The sequence below is a fragment of the Mya arenaria genome, chromosome 9 (genome assembly GCF_026914265.1).
Source record: "Mya arenaria isolate MELC-2E11 chromosome 9, ASM2691426v1".
Taxonomy (NCBI): Eukaryota; Metazoa; Mollusca; class Bivalvia; order Myida; family Myidae; genus Mya; species Mya arenaria.
In genome coordinates this window covers 4012035-4034845 of record NC_069130.1, presented here as the reverse complement: position 1 = coordinate 4034845, position 22811 = coordinate 4012035, and the positions used below count along the sequence as shown (strand labels likewise).

The 22811-nt window shown below is 40.8% G+C and overlaps 1 protein-coding gene across 1 annotated transcript; it reads right to left on the bottom strand.

The window, feature by feature from the left end:
• Positions 1 to 12217: 12217 nt before the first annotated feature.
• LOC128202827 (interferon-induced protein 44-like) lies at positions 12218 to 21986 on the bottom strand. The gene is made up of 8 exons (XM_052903982.1): positions 21924 to 21986; positions 20118 to 20686; positions 14927 to 15003; positions 14497 to 14694; positions 14136 to 14279; positions 13521 to 13692; positions 12910 to 13035; positions 12218 to 12456 (listed from the first exon to the last, which is right to left on the bottom strand). The coding sequence occupies exons 2-8, from the start codon at positions 20644 to 20646 to the stop codon at positions 12218 to 12220; spliced, it is 1485 nt and encodes a 494-aa protein (XP_052759942.1). The 5' UTR covers positions 20647 to 20686; positions 21924 to 21986.
• Between the last annotated feature and the right edge of the window lie 825 nt (positions 21987 to 22811).

The following is a 22811-nucleotide window of genomic DNA, read 5'->3' as shown; positions in this document are numbered from 1 at the left end:
TTGTCACTTGTCAAAACGAAACATAAAATGTTAAAATAGTGGCCATACGAATACGTCTCTCATTCCCACAACAGTCTAGGCCACTGAGATAGATCAGGGGTCATATTGTTTTTGCTATGTCCGATATAGCTGTCATTTTTGAAGGATGCTAGAACAGGGGGTAAAGCTGTCTAATTATGTAGTTCTCAAAAGTTTGAGAAGCTTTCGACACGTATGCTTCATTTTTATATAGTAATACCATATTTCTTTCAGAGGTCACTTGGTCATAGGTCAAGGTCACATGGAGTCATATAACACTTTAAACATCTTGAAATGTCTTTGACGCAAATCATCTATGGTTATCTATATATATATATATATATATATATATATATATATATATATATATATATATATATATATATATATATATATATATATATATATATATATATATATATATATATATATATATTAAATTTATTTTCCTTTAGTGACTTTATGATTGTTCGATTCCGTCCGTCTGTCCGTCGCAGTTCATGTCCGGTCACTTTCATTTTGATGCATGGACCGATTAAAACAACTAAATCATAGTTTCTTAGATGAAAAACGGATATAACTTCCCTACTGGGTAAATGTTCATCTCATCCGGGTTACATGCACACATTTTCGGCCTAATGTAACATGATTTTGTGTCTTGACCAAACAAGTCCTAAATATACCGAGACTACATTTTGCTGAAAAAAGTAGCCTGTTTACTTGTACCACTCGTTAACATCTTAAATGAACTGGAACAACATGTATCTGATGCTGGAAGTTGCTGCCCGTTTACGTGTACCACTCGTTTGTATCTTAAACATACTTGAACTACATGTAGCTAATACTGTAACATGTGGCATGTTTACTGTACCGCTCGTTTATCTTAATTAACTGGAACTACATGTAGCTGATGCTGTAAGATGTTGCATGTTTACTTGTACCACTCGTTTATATGTTTGCTAAACTGGAACTACATGTAGCTGATGCTGTAAGATGTTGCATGTTTACTTGTACCACCCGTTTATATGTTTGCTAAACTGGAACTACATGTAGCTGATGCTGTAAGATGTTGCATGTTTACTTGTACCACCCGTTTATATGTTTGCTAAACTGGAACTACATGTAGCTGATGCTGTAAGATGTTGCATGTTTACTTGTACCACCCGTTTATATGTTTGCTAAACTGGAACTACATGTAGCTGATGCTGTAAGATGTTGCATGTTTACTTGTACCACCCGTTTATATGTTTGCTAAACTGGACCTACATGTAGCTGATGCTGTAAGATGTTGCATGTTTACTTGTACCACCTGTTTATATGTTTGCTAAACTGGAACTACATGTAGCTGATGCTGTAAGATGTTGCATGTTTACTTGTACCACCCGTTTATATGTTTGCTAAACTGGACCTACATGTAGCTGATGCTGTAAGATGTTGCATGTTTACTTGTACCACCTGTTTATATGTTTGCTAAACTGGAACTACATGTAGCTGATGCTGTAAGATGTTGCATGTTTACTTGTACCACCCGTTTATATGTTTGCTAAACTGGTAATACATGTAGCTGATGCTGTAAGATGTTGCATGTTTATTTGTACCACGTGTTTATATGTTTGCTAAACTGGAACTACATGTAGCTGATGCTGTAAGATGTTGCATGTTTACTTGTACCACGTGTTTATATGTTTGCTAAACTGGAACTACATGTAGCTGATGCTGTAAGATGTTGCATGTTTACTTGTACCACGTGTTTATATGATTGCTAAACTGGAAATACATGTAGCTGATGCTTTAAGATGTTGCATGTTTACTTGTACCACCTGTTTATATGTATGCTAAACTGGAAATACATGTAGCTGATGCTGTAAGATGTTGCATGTTTACTTGTACCACGTGTTTATATGTTTGCTAAACTGGAAATACATGTAGCTGATGCTGTAAGATGTTGCATGTTTACTTGTACCACCCGTTTATATGTTTGCTAAACTGGACCTACATGTAGCTGATGCTGTAATATGTTGCATGTTTACTTGTACCACCCGTTTATATGTTTGCTAAACTGGAACTACATGTAGCTGATGCTGTAAGATGTTGCATGTTTACTTGTACCACCCGTTTATATGTTTGCTAAACTGGAACTACATGTAGCTGATGCTGTAAGATGTTGCATGTTTACTTGTACCACGTGTTTATATGTTTGCTAAACTGGAACTACATGTAGCTGATGCTTTAAGACGTTGCATGTTTACTTGTACCACGTGTTTATATGTTTGCTAAACTGGAACTACATGTAGCTGATGCTGTTAGATATTGCATGTTTACTTGTACCAACCGTTTATATGATTGCTAAACTGGAAATACATGTAGCTGATGCTGTAAGATGTTGCATGTTTACTTGTACCAACCGTTTATATGTTTGCTAAACTGGAACTACATGTAGCTGATGCTGTAAGATGTTGCATGTTTACTTGTACCACCCGTTTATATGTTTGCTAAACTGGAACTACATGTAGCTGATGCTGTAAGATGTTGCATGTTTACTGTGCCACCCGTTTATATGTTTGCTAAACTGGAACTACATGTAGCTGATGCTGTAAGATGTTGCATGTTTACTTGTACCACCCGTTTATATGTTTGCTAAACTGGAACTACATGTAGCTGATGCTGTAAGATGTTGCATGTTTACTTGTACCACCCGTTTATATGTTTGCTAAACTGGAACTACATGTAGCTGATGCTGTAAGATGTTGCATGTTTACTTGTACCACCCGTTTATATGTTTGCTAAACTGGAACTACATGTAGCTGATGCTGTAAGATGTTGCATGTTTACTTGTACCACGTGTTTATATGATTGCTAAACTGGAACTACATGTAGCTGATGCTGTAAGATGTTGCATGTTTACTTGTACCACGTGTTTATATGATTGCTAAACTGGAACTACATGTAGCTGATGCTGTAAGATGTTGCATGTTTACTTGTACCACGTGTTTATATGTTTGCTAAACTGGAACTACATGTAGCTGATGCTGTAAGATGTTGCATGTTTACTTGTACCACTCGTTTATATGTTTGCTAAACTGGAACTACATGTAGCTGATGCTGTAAGATGTTGCATGTTTACTTGTACCACTCGTTTATATGTTTGCTAAACTGGAACTACATGTAGCTGATGCTGTAAGATGTTGCATGTTTACTTGTACCACTCGTTTATATGTTTGCTAAACTGGAACTACATGTAGCTGATGCTGTAAGATGTTGCATGTTTACTTGTACCACCCGCTTATATGTTTGCTAAACTGGACCTACATGTAGCTGATGCTGTAAGATGTTGCATGTTTACTTGTACCACCCGTTTATATGTTTGCTAAACTGGAACTACATGTAGCTGATGCTGTAAGATGTTGCATGTTTACTTGTACCACCCGTTTGTATGTTTGCTAAACTGGAACTACATGTAGCTGATGCTGTAAGATGTTGCATGTTTACTTGTACCACCCGTTTGTATGTTTGCTAAACTGGAACTACATGTAGCTGATGCTGTAAGATGTTGCATGTTTACTTGTACCACCCGTTTGTATGTTTGCTAAACTGGAACTACATGTAGCTGATGCTGTAAGATGTTGCATGTTTACTTGTACCACCCGTTTATATGTTTGCTAAACTGGACCTACATGTAGCTGATGCTGTAAGATGTTGCATGTTTACTTTTACCACCCGTTTGTATGTTTGCTAAACTGGACCTACATGTAGCTGATGCTGTAAGATGTTGCATGTTTACTTGTACCACCCGTTTGTATGTTTGCTAAACTGGACCTACATGTAGCTGATGCTGTAAGTTATGACATGTTTACCTGTATTACTCGTTGATCTGTCTGATAAACTTGAACTTCATGTACCTGGTGCTGAAACCTCTTCCCAGTGTTTTGAAACGCATAATACGAAACCAATAAATTCCGAAAATCATATATAATTTCATAATGATACCACCCGGTTACCCTTCAACTTTAATTCAGCATGAATAGTGTTCGAGCTGTCCTCAAGTATTTTCCGGGAGATATCAGATTGTCTGAGACTGCAGACTTCATAACTGGCATTAATAGTTCATAATGCTCAAATCATTATTATACGCGTATGAAATTGTATTATGAATATAATTTGTTTTTCTACCAAATGCATTCAATATTTTGTTTGAATAACATCCAGAGCGTGACATCAATTGATATGGCAAATGATGAATTGAAACATGCTTTTAAAACTTATATTACCGATCACATTAATGGAGAAGATGATAAATAATTGATAATGTGACGCTTCGTTATCCATCGTCAGTTAACAATTAAAGAAGTATTTTTATATCAGGGGGGATGCTTTATTTGTCTGTGACGGATTTACATATCGGATACGCTGATAAATAAGTCATAATGCAATAAATACCATCAAGCGAACACGAGACCATTAAATAAGAATTCAGTTTATTACTGCTACATTCATACCTCTAGATAGTGAAATGCATACGGGGTTTTGTTTGAACAATATCAAGTGCGCCGGGAACATTGATACGACAAATGATAGAAAATAATGTTATCATCTATTGTTATTTAACGTTTGAAATTCGAATGTGAAAATCGGTATTCTAATATAATTCGATGTTTTTGGTTGAATAAATATAGTAATAATAAAAACTCCATTATTTACAAACTTCATTAAAATCGCCGATCTGATTTCGCCTTGTTTACAAATATAAATGCAGTGGAATTGAAATTATTATTGTGTTTTGTTTGAAAAAAATTATACTGCCTAATGTTGGGATGGTACTGCCTCAGGTTGGGATGGTACTGCCTAAGGTTGGGATGGTACTGCCTAAGGTTGGGATGGTACTGCCTAAGGTTGGGATGGTACTGCCTCAGGTTGGGATGGTACTGCCTGAGGTTGGGATGGTACTGCCTAAGGTTGGGATGGTACTGCCTAAGGTTGGGATGGTACTGCCTAATGTTGGGATGGTACTGCCTCAGGTTGGGATGGTACTGCCTCAGGTTGGGATGGTACTGCCTAAGGTTGGGATGGTACTGCCTAAGGTTGGGATGGTACTGCCTAAGGTTGGGATGGTACTGCCTCAGGTTGGGATGGTACTGCCTCAGGTTGGGACGGTACTGCCTAAGGTTGGGATTGTACTGCCTCAGGTTGGGATGGTACTGCCTCAGGTTGGGATGGTACTGCCTCAGGTTGGGATTGTACTGCCTCAGGTTGGGATGGTACTGCCTCAGGTTGGGACGGTACTGCCTAAGGTTGGGATTGTACTGCCTCAGGTTGGGATGGTACTGCCTCAGGTTGGGACGGTACTGCCTAAGGTTGGGATTGTACTGCCTCAGGTTGGGATTGTACTGCCTCAGGTTGGGACGGTACTGCCTCAGGTTGGGATGGTACTGCCTCAGGTTGGGATGGTACTGCCTCAGGTTGGGATTGTACTGCCTAAGGTGGGGATAGTACTGCCTAATGTTGGGATGGTACTGCCTAATGTTGGGATGGTACTGCCTCAGGTTGGGATGGTACTGCCTCAGGTTGGGATGGTACTGCCTCAGGTTGGGATGGTACTGCCTCAGGTTGGGATGGTACTGCCTCAGGTTGGGATGGTACTGCCTCAGGTTGGGATGGTACTGCCTAATGTTGGGATGGTACTGCCTCAGGTTGGGATGGTACTGCCTCAGGTTGGGATGGTACTGCCTAAGGTTGGGATGGTACTGCCTCAGGTTGGGATGGTACTGCCTCAGGTTGGGATGGTACTGCCTCAGGTTGGGATGGTACTGCCTCAGGTTGGGATGGTACTGCCTCAGGTTGGGATGGTACTGCCTAATGTTGGGATGGTACTGCCTAATGTTGGGATGGTACTGCCTAAGGTTGGGATGGTACTGCCTAATGTTGGGATGGTACTGCCTCAGGTTGGGATGGTACTGCCTCAGGTTGGGATGGTACTGCCTAAGGTTGGGATGGTACTGCCTAATGTTGGGATGGTACTGCCTAATGTTGGGATGGTACTGCCTGAGGTTGGGATGGTACTGCCTCAGGTTGGGATGGTACTGCCTGATGTTGGGATGGTACTGCCTGAGGTTGAGATGGTACTGCCTAAGGTTGGGATGGTACTGCCTGAGGTTGGGATGGTACTGCCTGAGGTTGGGATGGTACTGCCTGAGGTTGGGATGGTACTGCCTGAGGTTGGGATGGTACTGCCTAATGTTGGGATGGTACTGCCTCAGGTTGGGATGGTACTGCCTCAGGTTGGGATGGTACTGCCTAAGGTTGGGATGGTACTGCCTAAGGTTGGGATGGTACTGCCTAAGGTTGGGATGGTACTGCCTAATGTTGGGATGGTACTGCCTCAGGTTGGGATGGTACTGCCTAAGGTTGGGATGGTACTGCCTAATGTTGGGATGGTACTGCCTCAGGTTGGGATGGTACTGCCTCAGGTTGGGATTGTACTGCCTAAGGTTGGGATGGTACTGCCTAAGGTTGGGATGGTACTGCCTAAGGTTGGGATGGTACTGCCTCAGGTTGGGATGGTACTGCCTCAGGTTGGGATGGTACTGCCTAAGGTTGGGATGGTACTGCCTAAGGTTGGGATGGTACTGCCTAATGTTGGGATGGTACTGCCTAAGGTTGGGATGGTACTGCCTAAGGTTGGGATGGTACTGCCTAATGTTGGGATGGTACTGCCTCAGGTTGGGATGGTACTGCCTAAGGTTGGGATGGTACTGCCTAATGTTGGGATGGTACTGCCTCAGGTTGGGATGGTACTGCCTAAGGTTGGGATGGTACTGCCTAAGGTTGGGATGGTACTGCCTCAGGTTGGGATGGTACTGCCTCAGGTTGGGATGGTACTGCCTAAGGTTGGGATGGTACTGCCTGAGGTTGGGATGGTACTGCCTAAGGTTGGGATTGTACTGCCTAAGGTTGGGATGGTACTGCCTAAGGTTGGGATGGTACTGCCTAAGGTTGGGATGGTACTGCCTAAGGTTGGGATGGTACTGCCTAAGGTTGGGATGGTACTGCCTAAGGTTGGGATGGTACTGCCTAATGTTGGGATGGTACTGCCTAATGTTGGGATGGTACTGCCTAAGGTTGGGATGGTACTGCCTAAGGTTGGGATGGTACTGCCTAAGGTTGGGATGGTACTGCCTAAGGTTGGGATGGTACTGCCTAAGGTTGGGATGGTACTGCCTAATGTTGGGATGGTACTGCCTCAGGTTGGGATGGTACTGCCTAAGGTTGGGATGGTACTGCCTAATGTTGGGATGGTACTGCCTAAGGTTGGGATGGTACTGCCTAAGGTTGGGATGGTACTGCCTAAGGTTGGGATGGTACTGCCTAAGGTTGGGATGGTACTGCCTAAGGTTGGGATGGTACTGCCTAAGGTTGGGATGGTACTGCCTAAGGTTGGGATGGTACTGCCTAATGTTGGGATGGTACTGCCTGAGGTTGGGATGGTACTGCCTAATGTTGGGATGGTACTGCCTAAGGTTGGGATGGTACTGCCTAAGGTTGGGATGGTACTGCCTCAGGTTGGGATGGTACTGCCTAATGTTGGGATGGTACTGCCTAAGGTTGGGATGGTACTGCCTAAGGTTGGGATGGTACTGCCTGAGGTTGGGATGGTACTGCCTAATGTTGGGATGGTACTGCCTAAGGTTGGGATGGTACTGCCTAATGTTGGGATGGTACTGCCTGAGGTTGGGATGGTACTGCCTAAGGTTGGGATGGTACTGCCTAAGGTTGGGATGGTACTGCCTCAGGTTGGGATGGTACTGCCTAATGTTGGGATGGTACTGCCTCAGGTTGGGATGGTACTGCCTAAGGTTGGGATGGTACTGCCTCAGGTTGGGATGGTACTGCCTAAGGTTGGGATGGTACTGCCTAATGTTGGGATGGTACTGCCTCAGGTTGGGATGGTACTGCCTCAGGTTGGGATGGTACTGCCTGAGGTTGGGATGGTACTGCCTCAGGTTGGGATGGTACTGCCTCAGGTTGGGATGGTAATGCCTCAGGTTGGGATTGTACTGCCTAAGGATAGGATGGTACTGCCTCAGGTTGGGATTGTACTGCCTCAGGTTGGGATTGTACTGCCTAAGGTTGGGATGGTACTGCCTAATGTTGGGATGGTACTGCCTAATGTTGGGATGGTACTGCCTAAGGTTGGGATGGTACTGCCTAAGGTTGGGATGGTACTGCCTCAGGTTGGGATGGTACTGCCTCAGGTTGGGATGGTACTGCCTAAGGTTGGGATGGTACTGCCTCAGGTTGGGATGGTACTGCCTCAGGTTGGGATGGTACTGCCTCAGGTTGGGATGGTACTGCCTAATGTTGGGATGGTACTGCCTAAGGTAGGGATGGTACTGCCTCAGGTTGGGATGGTACTGCCTCAGGTTGGGATGGTAATGCCTCAGGTTGGGATTGTACTGCCTAAGGATGGGATGGTACTGCCTCAGGTTGGGATTGTACTGCCTCAGGTTGGGATTGTACTGCCTAAGGTTGGGATGGTACTGCCTAAGGTTGGGATGGTACTGCCTAAGGTTGGGATGGTACTGCCTAAGGTTGGGATGGTACTGCCTAATGTTGGGATGGTACTGCCTAAGGTTGGGATGGTACTGCCTCAGGTTGGGATGGTACTGCCTCAGGTTGGGATGGTACTGCCTAAGGTTGGGATGGTACTGCCTAATGTTGGGATGGTACTGCCTAATGTTGGGATGGTACTGCCTAAGGTTGGGATGGTACTGCCTAAGGTTGGGATGGTACTGCCTCAGGTTGGGATGGTACTGCCTAAGGTTGGGATGGTACTGCCTAAGGTTGGGATGGTACTGCCTAAGGTTGGGATGGTACTGCCTAAGGTTGGGATGGTACTGCCTAAGGCTGGGATGGTACTGCCTGAGGTTGGGATGGTACTGCCTAAGGTTGGGATTGGGAACTCCTGAGGCAGAATCAGGATCCGTCGCGTGTACCGGCTACGATAAAGAAGGGTATAAAGACCCGGGATATAGATTTAGCGAATAATAGTAGTTCACTATATCTTCTTAAAGATTCATTTTGGTAATAGAATACTTAAATATTCGATCGAAAGAAGTACCGAATGTTTGAAAACTGATTTTGCCATTCGTTGGCATGCATGCTATACAAGCACACTGTTTTAATAATAATGCAACGACATTAAACGTGGTCATGTGATTCACGAACAAATACGGGATGGACTCGTTGATGGATCATTGACGTGCCGTCGGCATTTAATGAATTTATAACTATTCTGCTCTGACGTGATTGTTCTAAAGTATTTAAAATAGGTTTCACTCTTTTCAAATGAATCTTCTGAACGTTTTTGACCACCTGTTGCTTACTGGCACCGGATTTTCGAACTCAATCTTCTTCTTTTTAATTTTAAACTAAAAGGTAAAATGTGAAAAAATATTGTATTTTATTTTTTGATAAATGTGCAATTTGTTTTGTAATTAAATACTTTAGTATACAGTACAAAGTTCATATTTATAAAAAAAACATTTCACATTTTTGGTATTATAATTTTTAGTTTGGGATTATAAGATTATTTTTTTATTTAAAAAAAAAATGATTTAGTTTTAAAATCCAGTGGCAGTGCCAGTGCTGTTGCTCTAGTTATTGTGTGTTTTACCATTTGCCTATTAACATCACTTTCTATGACCTGAAAAATCAGCAGATTTTACGTATCACGCAACTGTCGTTTTCCAATTTCCAACTCCGTATGGCTACCTTTTTCACACTAGTTTATGAAAGTAATAAACCAAATGTGTTGTTTACAGAAACAGGTGTATTTCATTTCACCAGTGGTTATAATGTTTTTTTTATAAATTGAGCTCATTCACTGAAATCAACACATTTTCTGTTTCGTTTTTGAGGAAATTTGGAGATTAAAAGTATCTTCCATGACCGAGAGTGTTAGATAGGTTCATCCTAACCCTAGCGTAGGGTGTTGTTTTGCGGAAACGAGTTTTACCGAGTTTCCGCAGAACACCCTGCGCGAGGGACGCTGCTTGGCGGATGCTGTACACCGAACACCAAATTCGACGTTATACAGCACGTGATGCACATTGCGTGATACAAGACGGGAAGAACGTGGAGTAATACAAGACGTAAGCACGTGACGTGATCCAAACGTGATACTCATGGAGTGAAACATAACGTGATGCACTTGGCGTGAAAAAAGGACGTGATGCTCTTTGCGTGACACAGAACATGATGCACTTAGCGTGATACAGAAGGTGATGAACTTGGCCTGATACAGATCGTGATGCTCTTGGCGTGATACAGAACGTGATGCACTTGGCGTGATACAGAACGTAATGCACTTGGCGTGATACTGAACATAATGCACCTAGCGTGATACAGAAGGTGATGCACTGGGCGTGATACAGAACGTGATGCACTTGGCGTAATACTCTTGGCGTGAAAAAAGACGTGATGCATCGTCTTGATACAGGAGATGCACTTTGCGTGATACAGGACGTAATGCACTTTGCGTGATACAGGACGTGATACATCGTCTTGAAACAGGACATGATGCACTTGGTGTGATACAGGACGTGATGCACTTTACGTGATACAGGACATGATGCACTTTGTGTGATACAGGACGTGATGCACTTGGTGTGATACAGAACGTGATGCACTTGGTGTGATACAGGACGTGATGCATTTGGCGTGATACAGGACGTGATGCACATGGTGTGATACAGGGCGTGATACACAAGGTGCGATACAGGACGTGATGCACTTTGTGTGATACAGGACGTGATGCACTTTGCGTGATACAGGCCGTGATGCACTTGGTGTGATACAGGACGTGATGCACTTGGTGTGATACAGGACGTGATGCACTTGGTGTGATACAGGACGTGATGCACTTGGTGCGATACAGGCCGTGATGCACTTGGTGTGATACAGGACGTAATGCACTTGGTGTGATACATAACGTGATGCACTTGGTGTGATACAGAACGTGATGCACTTGGTGTGATACAGGACGTGATGCACTTGGCGTGATACAGGACGTGATGCACTTTGTGTGATACAGAACGTGAGTCACTTGGTGTGTTACAGAACGTGATGCACTTGGTGTGATACAGGACGTGATGCACTTGTCGTGATACAGGACGTGATGCACTTACGTGATACAGGACGTGATGCACTTGGTGCGATACAGAACGTGATGCACTTGGCGTGATGCACTTGGTGTGATACAGGACGTGATGCACTTGGTGCGATACAGGCCGTGATGCACTTGGTGTGATACAGAACGTGATGCACTTGGTGTGATACAGAACGTGATGCACTTGGTGTGATACAGGACGTGATGCACTTTGCGTGATACAGAATATGATGCTTTTGGTGTGATACAGGATGTGATGCACTTGGCGTAATTATAATACAGAGCGTGATGCACTTTGCGTGATACAGGAAGTGATACATTCGGCGTGATACGGGACGTGATGCAATTGGCGTGATGCAGGACATGAAACAGAGCGTCAGAAAAGTGTTCTTTCGTTAGAGCCCGTCTCATTTTTACATGCTTTCTTATTTATTTATTAAAAAAATGTACCAAAACGTATGTTACGTTGCCTTAAGTTGCATTTCGGTATGTCAGTAACAATAAGGAATTTAATTCCAACGAATATCATGTTATTCAATGTTTAATCATTATCAAATAACAAACATGTGAAAGCTGTTTATCATTTATTAGATATTATTAGACATAAAACAGCTGGATACAATGGCCCAAAGCATATTACATGAAATATATATATATATATATATATATATATATATATATATATATATATATATATATATTTACTATACTGAAAGTAAAAGTTGATAGCAAAACAGTATCAGAAAGAAAAAAAAATTATACATGTTACAACAGAAATACAAAAATAAGAACATTTCAGAACCTACAAATATATGCCTCATACCAATCAATATCTTAATAATAATAATAATAATAATAATAATAATAATAATAATAATAATAATGATAATAATAATGAGTCGAACATATATACGTATTTTGTCGTTCTATAGTTTTTAATGCTATACCCTCCTCTCCAGTTCCGAGTCTCTCCCAACCCTAACACCCCTCCAAAACTCCCCCACCAGCACCTCTCCCTGACTCCCCTCCCCCACCTTAAGCACTATCACTCCCTATCTCCACCCTCTCTCCCTTGCCTTCCCCACTACCCCCGCTTGAACCCCTTCCCCGAGCGGCCTTGACGGAGGCCCTCTTTTCAACCACGTCCTCAAGAAAGTCCTCGGTGAAGTAGAGCGCCTGTCGAAGCGCCAACAGGGCCAGGGCGCTTGTGGCAGCCTCCAGCTGAACCTCGTTCTCGTAGTTCTTAACCGGAAGTACGTTGTTGCGTGGCAACCCTAGAATAAAGTTGGACAAGATAAAATGGTATTCGGAAAAATTGCAGATAATGCTATGAAATTAAAAGATACTTAATGTATACGAGTTGGAGGAATAAAGTCAATATTGTATTATACATCTGAAAAAAAGTCTATCACTCATTATAAACATTATTTTCAGAGTTTTCCACACAACTGAAATACATGTTACGTAATGGTGATACCATACCTTAAAGGTTATGGCTACCATAAATTAGTACACTCGTTACTTGGTTTGGACACTTTACCGGATAAAAGATGGCTTGATTATACTGAGAAGTGAGGCGACGGCTTCAATTATAAATACAATGACAGCATTGAAGAAATAGGGCATTACGGACTGGTTGAATCATATGTGGTGTGACAAAATGACAGCACTGAAGAAAAAGGACATGTTACGGACTGGTTTCATCATATAATGGCGTGACAACACACCTAGAAGCTTGGCAACTGTGTCCACGACTTTTTCCACGTTTGTGTTCCGGAAGACACTGGACACGTTTTGCGCGACCTCTGTACACGCTACATCCACCTTTGTCAGCAGAACAGCCTGCGGGATACCTGTGGTTTAAACATAATGGTGTTTATTCTAATCACTGTGACGTATTATTTGTACAGTTTATTCTGATTAATGTGACATATTGCGTCTACAGATACAGGCGCACTGTATAGATTGGTGCAAAACACTTTGGATGTTTTTATCTTTTAATGCTTTATCGCGTTTAACATATTTGACTTTAAATTGATAAAAAAGCATATGATTTAGGTGCAGATAGAAATATGAGCGATATTAACTCTGGAATTTATGGCCACGTAACTATTAATTAAACTACAACATTCATAATAGCTCATATGTTATTATTTGTACCTAAATCATTTCCTTGTTTGTTCCTTGTTTCACTTTTTTGCGTTTGGTGGTCGTAACAATATTTGAATTCAATGATTTGTATTAAAAAATAACGTCTCTCACAATACCCCGCTCCCCCTCAATCCCCATATTTGTATTTAAAAGATAACTTTTCTCACAATACCACCCCCTCCTCTACCTTTCTGGTTCATCAGTTTCTGGAAGCTGTTCATCTTTTCCACGAGTTTCGTTGGCAAGTCGTCAATAGTGTTTGCCTCAAGGACAAATAACACACAGTGGACTTTGTCAGCAAGGCCGGGCTTGTGTATAAACCCCGGGGTCTCAGGGGTGATAGGGGTTGCCGGGTTGAACTGATAATATACATATAATCACACATACGTACTATCACGGTAAAGCGAAGACATCGGAGTACAAGGTGTAGTGCGAGGAGTTGAATTGGAATAACGATCATGCACATGTAATGCGTCCGTAAGTGTATAATCATTGACTATATTACAGTTAGGAAAACCATTTATTCACATGTTGTCGTTTATAAAAACGTTTGTATTGTATATTTAAATCATTATTTCCAATAAAGCAATAAAACCGGCCCACATCTACTAACACATAGCAGAATATAAGATAAATCACCGATGTATCCTACCGATGACACCGAGATACTGGTGAATATAATATAAGACATGACGTACGTAGATCTGTTTTCAGGCGCATGGTAGGAAGTTTGCAACTGCCGGAAAGCACGCCAACACTACTTCAATTTGTATAAATTTAGAACGGCAGCGCTCATATATACCTCGTAGTGTTCAGGCACGTGACCGTCCAACAGAAAGTTGCACTCGAGCAGGTCAAGCCCCTGGCTGACCTCAAGGCCGCGCGTGTCACACAACCGGAATTGGAGTCGAGAGCCGCCCTGTTTGCCCACCGTGTATGGCTTATACTGAAATTAAATAAAGGTTTAGTGTGGCGGTGCAAACAAAGATTAAAATAAGTACATTCTCGAGGGATAAACACAGTTTAATATAGAAAGAATCCTAAACGTTTATATACACACAGACATCGCTTATAATCCAGTCATGATGCATTTTTTTTTACTTTTTCTTCAAAACAATGTTCATAAGAATCTAGAAACTCAAGTGCAATGATAATGAGCTGACCGCTGTGGTGATGCTGTGAGCGGAAGTGCCACACCGCGCCCTCTGTGAAATGCGTCCCCGGAAGACAGAGTTCACTGTGTTGTAGAAGCTGGACTTGCCGGTCCCCACGGGACCCAGAAGAAGGACTCGGATGTCGGTCAGGTCTAGGTCACTCTGAGGCTTGAATGTGGCAATTTCCTCTTTCAGTTGGTCGAGGAGCTAAATTTAAAACAAAATTATATAAGAGTGGCTTGCAAATGTGATGACATAGTAATGGCTTTTAACTCAAAGATATCATATCGCAACTGAAACATGGAAACGTAAAGTAATGATTAAAATTAATGATATATGAAACCATCGAACGCGATTGTCGGTTTATACTTTACACATGCGTCAAATGTTGCTAGAGTTATGATTGTGGTCGTTTATCATTTCAAAACTGGATGTACACCTTGTCGTTGAGTTCGGGAGCATTTCGCCACGGTTTGACTTCCTTTGGTTTCTCCGTTTTCACTTTCCGCACCCCATCTACAACGATACCAAACATAAATCACAGAACAACGAACAGTAAAATCCTAAATGTTTTACGGATTTACCGGATAGTTCGTGTTGTAAACGAGTACGAATACCAAGGGCCAGTTACAAGTGCCCATCCCAGGGGCAAATCAGTGCGCATCCCAGGGGCAAATTACGAGTGCGCATCCCAGGGAGCCCGTTACGAGTGCGTATCCCAGGGGCCCGTTACGAGTGCGTATCCCTGGGTAATGTTACGTGTGCACATCATAGGGGCCGATTACGAGTGCGTATCCCAGGGTAATGTTACGAATGCGCATCATAGGGGCCTGTTACTAGTTTGCATCCGTGGGGCTCGTTACGAGTGCGCATCCCAGGGGCCTTGTACGAGTGCACATCCTGGGGTAGGTAACGAGTGCATATCCCAGGGCCCTGTTACTAGAGTGCATCTCTGGGGTTAGTTACGAGTGCGCATCCCAGGGACCCGTTACGAGTGCGTATCCAAAGTCACAAAACATACTCTTAAAGGGTAAAAATCAGAGAACAACATAAAAAACATTGAAAATTTATATCATTTACATGACATTTTAAATTTTTAAACTGCTATTAATGCATGTTTTAATACACTCAAAGTTTCAAAGTTCTAATTAAACACACAGTTTAAATCTTACATACTGTGCATATAAAACATCAATGAAATTGACTATAAAACATGTTTACATGTATAAACTACACTTTTGAATATCACTCAGCAAGACATTTGTTAAGCTTCAAGGGTATGCTAAAGCAAAAGTGAATGCAGAACACTAAACTGAACAATATTAAATTGAAAAAAAGAGAAGGCAATTTTACGCATTAAAATACAAAAAAATGCACTGTATTAAAACAATACATAATATTTTCTAAACATTGTTTCAGTTATTTCAATATTGGAAAATGCCAATAAAGTGAAATAATTACCAATTTTGTAAATAAGGAAGTAACATTTTATGAAGACATTTGAGCTTTAACATTGTGAAAGCAATTCCTGAAAAACTCAAAACCAAACTAGACCTAGATTTGAGTTTTAATAACCTTTACCATGGTGGGTCCTAGTTGTGTGTAACCCGATCCATGCTAAGTTCGGATATTTTCGGACCGGGATATTTACCATGGGATGTTCACCAAATCCATTTCAAATTCAAATCTTGCAGCAAATTACCACATCAGTACATAAAAATCACATAACAAAATAATAAATCTAGCATGTGACTTAACTTTATGTACCAATGATAGTAACAGAGAAATCCATAATTATGTATCGGATATTTTCATCTTCTCCCAACTCCGCCATTTTGTGTATACACGAGTTCACAGGGCATCTATACTTCATGCTTGTTTATTTTTCATTTTAAAGAGTATTCCTTGGTTACAACAACAAATCTCATTTATAGTGAAATATCAAGTTCATTACAAATTGAAATGGACTTATTCAAAATAGTTTTCCGTGTTGTTTTATCTAAATGTTTTGCACACAACTCCTGGCATTAGTATTAAAATGTCATGAGACATGTGTTCAACTCTTTCATTGTTTTTACTCTACTATTAACCCAAACATGAATAAACGTGTAATCTAGATTAAACACAAGCTTTACATTGACTCAATAACAAGTATTTCCAAACCATTTTGTGATTTCAAATCCATAAACACCATCGACCGAACCATTCGGAGCTCCTCGGCCATTTTATTCAAAAACAACCTCGGATGTATATGGACGTTTTACATACTTAAAAAGTGGTATGTTTAAGTCCGCTGCAAATAGATCGCGTAGTAATCTTATTTAGTAGTTAAAATTTATGACTTAACTCTTGGTAATCGTAATTATGTTTGCAATAATACCTTTCACTGGCAATCAATTTAAACTGAGAGCTATGAATACAACTCTTAAACACTACATTTAATTAATGCTTTTATTAAAAAAAATACGGACTACTTCAACAGATGTACCGGCATACATCCGAGGTTGTTTTTGAACACCGGTGTCAACTTAGAAATTTTACTTTCGATTTCACCACTCACACTTAGTGCACTGTTATTTGATATTTAACCATAAAATGTTTTTCTCACACATAATTTACAGATATTTGTGTCTACTAATTCGATGGCAGCCGCTGACAATTTTATTTTATATCTATAAACAACAATATTTTCATGACCTAAATTGGCGGTGAATAACAACAATCACGTAACAGTTATTGTTTGTGGCTGTTAAATTTGCCAATGTTTATTGCTATTGTTATTTTAACAACTCCTGCATATTTTAATTAGTTATTTCATACAAAGAATGACTGCTATCGTCAATTCCGCCATTGCCATCGACGCTGCCATAACAGTTGACTGGATCACATGCTATCACTATAAATTGGCAAATACAGCCACGGAACAACAAACCAGTCGAGATCTACTGCATTCGTACTCTTATCTGTGCGTTTTTCTTTCGTTTTGCACCAAAATCAATACGGTCGGGAAAATAATTTTGAAAAAATAGTGAAATTCATTTTTTATTTTTTTTGTACTTTTCGGAAAATTAGACACGCCGGTTTTGTAAACCAATTTATATAAAAGTAGTGGCCTTAGTTACGAGTGCGCATCCCAGGGGTTAGCTACGAGTGCGCATCCCAGGGACACGTTACGGGTGCGTATCCCAGGGACACGTTACGAGTGAGCATCCTAGGGGTTATTGACGAGCTTGCATCACAGGGGCTCGTTACGCGTGCGCGTCACTGGGGCCAGTTGCGAGTGTGCATCACAGGGATCCGTTACGCGTGCGTATCCCAGGGGCTTGTTACGAGTGAGCATTCAAGGGGCACGTTACGAGTGCGCATCAGAGGGGCTCGTTACGAGTGCTCATCACAGGGGCCTGTTACGAGTGCGCATCCCAGGGGACCGATATGCGTAAGCATTCAAGGGGCCCGTTACGAGATCGCATTCCAAGGGTAAGTTACGATTGCGCATAACAGGGGCTCGTTACGCGTGCGCATCACTGGGGCCAGTTACGAGTGTTCAACACAGGGGCTCGTTACGAATGTGCACGCCATGGGCCAGTAACAGGTGCGCATCCCAGGGGCCCGTTATGAGTGCGCAACACAGGGGCTCGTTACGAGTGTTCATCACAGGGGCCCGTTACGCGTGCGCATCCCAGGGGCCCGTTACGAGATCGCATCCTAGGGGTATGTTACGAGTGCGCATCCCAGGGGTTCGTTACGAGTACGCATCACAGGGGCTCGTTACGAGTGCGCATTCCGGGGGCCCGTAACGAGTGCGCATCCCAGGGGCCCGTTACAAGTGCGCATCCCAGGGGCCCGTTACAAGTGCGCATCCCAGGGACCCATTACGAGTGCGCATCCCAGGGGCCCGTTACGAGTGCGCATGCCAAGGGCCTGTTACGAATGCGCATCCCAGGGGCCCGTTACGAGTACGCATCACAGGGGCTCGTTACGAGTACGCATCACAGGGGCCCGTTCCAGTTACGGATATTAGTCGTTACTTCAAAAATTAAGTACCAACTGACAACAAGTTGTTTTCTTGTATTTCCTTAACGTTGTGGTATTTTCTTCTACTGACTTACGTAAGGTCGACTAAGGTGTTTATTGAATTGTGCCCCTGGAGTCTGTTTAAATTAAGATTTTAACAATATTTACACCTCAACTTTCATTCCTTAAATAAACTGCCTTTCGGCAATTGCGACATTCGGAACTCCTCGGCCATTTTAATCGAACACAACCTCGGATGCATTTGGACGGTTTACATACTCAAAAAGTGGTACATTTAAGTCCGCTGCAAGTAGATCGCGTAGTAATTGTATTTAGCAGTTAAACCTTATGACTTTACTTTTGGGAATCTTACTGATGTTTGCAATAATTCACTTCACTGACACTCAATTTAAACTTAGATCAGTAAATACAACTCTCGAACACTACATTTAATTAATGATATAATTCAAAAATTTAGAACTACTTCAACAGATGTACCGGCATACATCCGAGGGTTGTTTTCGATAAAAATGGCCGAGGAGCTCAGAATGCAATTGCGGTTATCATCCGATGAACGTCATCTTCGGATCAACATTTTAGAAAGTATTAATTAATGATAATATTAAATGTATTAGTGGCATTAGTGTTTCAATTTTACGTTTAAAAGTGATTTTCAAGTGATTGATCTTTTCCTGCGTTAGTGTGACGTCCTTCGATAAAATGTTTCCGGTTACAGTCGGATCGTTCTATTTACAGAATTGGTGGGACAGGATTACTGTAAGGTTTTAACATTTTTTTAATGAAATAATGAACTATTGGTGTAAATATCAGTATGAATTGCGGGATTGATGTCATTATCGGGGATGTGAACGCAATTTGGCGGGTCAAAGTACGCGTTGAGTCCTCCACACCCCAACTGCGTTTATACCCCGATAATGACATCACTACCGCAATTTATTCCTCAAATAAAACACAGATACACATTTTTAGTGTGTGTATACCACGTGATAAATTACGTCATATATGCTACGACAGAAGGCAACATTTTGCTTAAAAAGAAGACTTATATCAAAGATAAGTTTTCTTTTACTACACCATTTTAAATGAAACAAAGGGCAGTATATGCCGCTTAAAGAGCCACGCCTTCTTTTTTACCGGAGTTTGATGAGGTGAATAGTTTCATCAAACACTTCGACAAACCCGTTTCTAAAATATTTTTTTGACTGTGAACCGTCAAACGGCCGTATTGTGAAGGTTTGTCGAAGTGTTTTAAGAATCTACACTTGTTTTAAGTATTCACTCGAAGCAAAATATTGCCTTCCGACGTAGCATTTATGACGCAATCTATCACGTGGTATACACACACTGCATTTTGCCTAAGTTATACATTTGCCACTGAGAAACAACCCAGTGTTCATGTCGCTTAGAACTGTTTTAGCCTGATCGATCATGTCGTACGGTCATATTTTTTATCCTTTTTTGTGGTTGCAATTGGATATATTTTAAAACAATACGTTTATAAAATATTACTCTAGATAATATTTAGATTCATTAGTTTATTTCTTAATTCTATTTTGGCACTTTTTTCAGTTGAATTTTTTATTTTACGACCTTACCTGTCACTTTGTAGACCTCCAACTCTGTGACGTTCATGTGCCCGTTGTTGATCTGGTCAGTGGTCACCCCCTGGCTATCGTATGACTTAAATCGCAGGCGCCCGTTCAGCGCAAAGGTTCCGCTATTATTTGATATCTTTGCGCTGAATGCGTGCAGATCATGACCTGCTCCAAACACTGGTCCGAGAGATGGAGAACCATGAAAAGCATAATCTGCTTGACTACATTTTACAGGGAATTTATTGGCTTTTTGGTTACCAGAAAACCGAAGCTGGTACAAAAACGCGGTGTGGTCGTTTATATATGCACTCTGACTATGCAAACTCTGACCCGCGTACCCCCCAAACACAGAACCATTGGTGTTATACAGCACAGTGACAGTCGGACCCTGGCTGTCGCACTTTTGGTGGAAGATGGCGGGATCACACCCATCCCTTGTTATCTTGTACAGTAGGGTGAAGGTTTTGGGCCCTGTTCCTACCCACGTCTCTAGCTGGTCCATATCAGCGTCCGTCAGCTGGCCAGCCATGTTTCAGCTAACTCGTTAGTGAGTTGGTTGAGGTATTTATCTGAAATAGCAATACACATTGTACAAGGCATATTTCTTATTAGATGTTAGTATGTGATAAATCGTTTTGCAAATTGATTTGCAAATGTGTTTCAAAAGTGTGGTCTTTAAATACAATATTTGAGCAATATCAACATTTGTTAAAGGGTTCCAGCTTTTGAAGCATCTTCGCTTTAAAGCTGCACTCTCACAGATTGAACAGTTTGTCACCTTTTTTTTTGTCTTGGAACGGGACATTTTTTGGCAAAAATCCATGAGACTGTTCACAAAAAATAGATCGCAAATTTTTATATTTAAGTTTAAAAAATGATGTTTTATGCATTTTTCTTAAACCACTAGTAACGGTTTAAGCCATAAATATGAATTTTCGAACAAAAATATGAACATCTACGTCTGATTTTTTGTCAGCAGTCTTACATCATTGGTAAGCAGATATTTACGCAAAATTTGCTCTTTCAAAGACAAAAAATAAAAAAAACTTGTAAAAATGATATATCTGTGAGAGTGCAGCTTTAACGCTCCTAATGATTTGCCACAGTTTATTTCGTAATACTTTTTGTTTGTATTTGTAAAACGTGCATTAACAGACAATGTGCAAGTCCCTTTAACACAAATGAACAACGTTACACATTGGGTCTACTTCTATGCAACGCACTTGGGCACCGTGCTCTAATTGGTGACTTTATAATTAACCCAGGGGTCGCATGCTGGATTACGAGCCTTACCAACAATAAATTCTAACAGACATTCGAGAGACGTTAAACGGGGATGCCGGTTGTCAGTGATTTACAAAGGAGCACGCCGCGGTTTTGGATATCAGAGTAGCAGGGACTCTAACATTCTACCTGTGCGGTATGCATCACAACCTACAAGACTCATAAACTAGTCAAGACCTCCAATTAAACAAAATATGCATTTACGCAAATCCTGTGGTGATGTAAAATAAATCGTTTAACGTTTACCTGTCACTCTCAACACGTACGATAGAATGATTTCCTGTTTCTGTTTCCTATGCATTAACAGTAGGCGTACATGTATGAATTTTCTGAAAATGTCGTAGGATTAAAGTCTTTTGTATATATATTTAAAAGCGTATTAAAAATGTATATGTATTTCCAAGTGGATCGTCCGAGTAATTTTTCGAACTATGACAAAAATACACCGGTAATGTAAATTATGACATAAATAAATAAATAAAACAGGCTATAACCAAACTTTCAATTAATAAACGTGTTTACCTGTTTCTTGTTCCACAAATAAAATGTTACTTTCGCTTTCGATGTCCATATAGGTCATGTAGAAATAATATGGGCGATACTATTTCCCGTTCTCTCACCGTATTATCCGGTCTCATCCGGTGTTCTAATTCCCGGTCCCTAGGTATTAAAATAACTTATGGTTTCAGGCAACGGATTTTGTTGCCGATGTTTCGTAAACAATATTGACTATTTTATTTGCTTTAAATATGAGTAAAAAAGAAATATATTATTTTCAAATAAAGTCGATACTAAGGTGATGTTTATTTAGCTTTTTAAAAGACTGGCTTGTTTCGTACGAAAATAGAAGTATTTTGAGCGAAAATAAGCAAAATCATCTAAAAAAATCATATTCAATTTCTAAAATACTTACACTACATACGCAATGAGACTGATCACTCTATAACTTGGTTTAAACAGTATTTATTTTTTTAACTATAACTTGATCATGTGTATCAAGAAAATAAGACTTGGCGAGAATACCTTTTAGCGAAAATATGATATTAGGGAATACGTAATGCATACATATAGGAATACATATAAAAATGGTGAAGTGCTTAATGGTTCGAAATTAAATTGATTTAAATAGTATTCATATTCTGTTGTAAATTTGCCTATTGTTACTGTTACTAAACCTTACTATATGATCTGCAGACTATTATAGTCATGAATGTATGTTCATTATGTGTTCAACATTTAGTTTTGTTATATTTCTATTTAGAAATATAGCGAAAGAATTTAACTAAAAATAAAAAGTATTATATTAATTCTGTCATCTTAAACTATGATTAACTATTAACACTTCAGAGTGTTCCATCGCTGACGGTCACTTGGCTACTGTTGTCAGGTTTGTTTGATTATTTGAGTTTA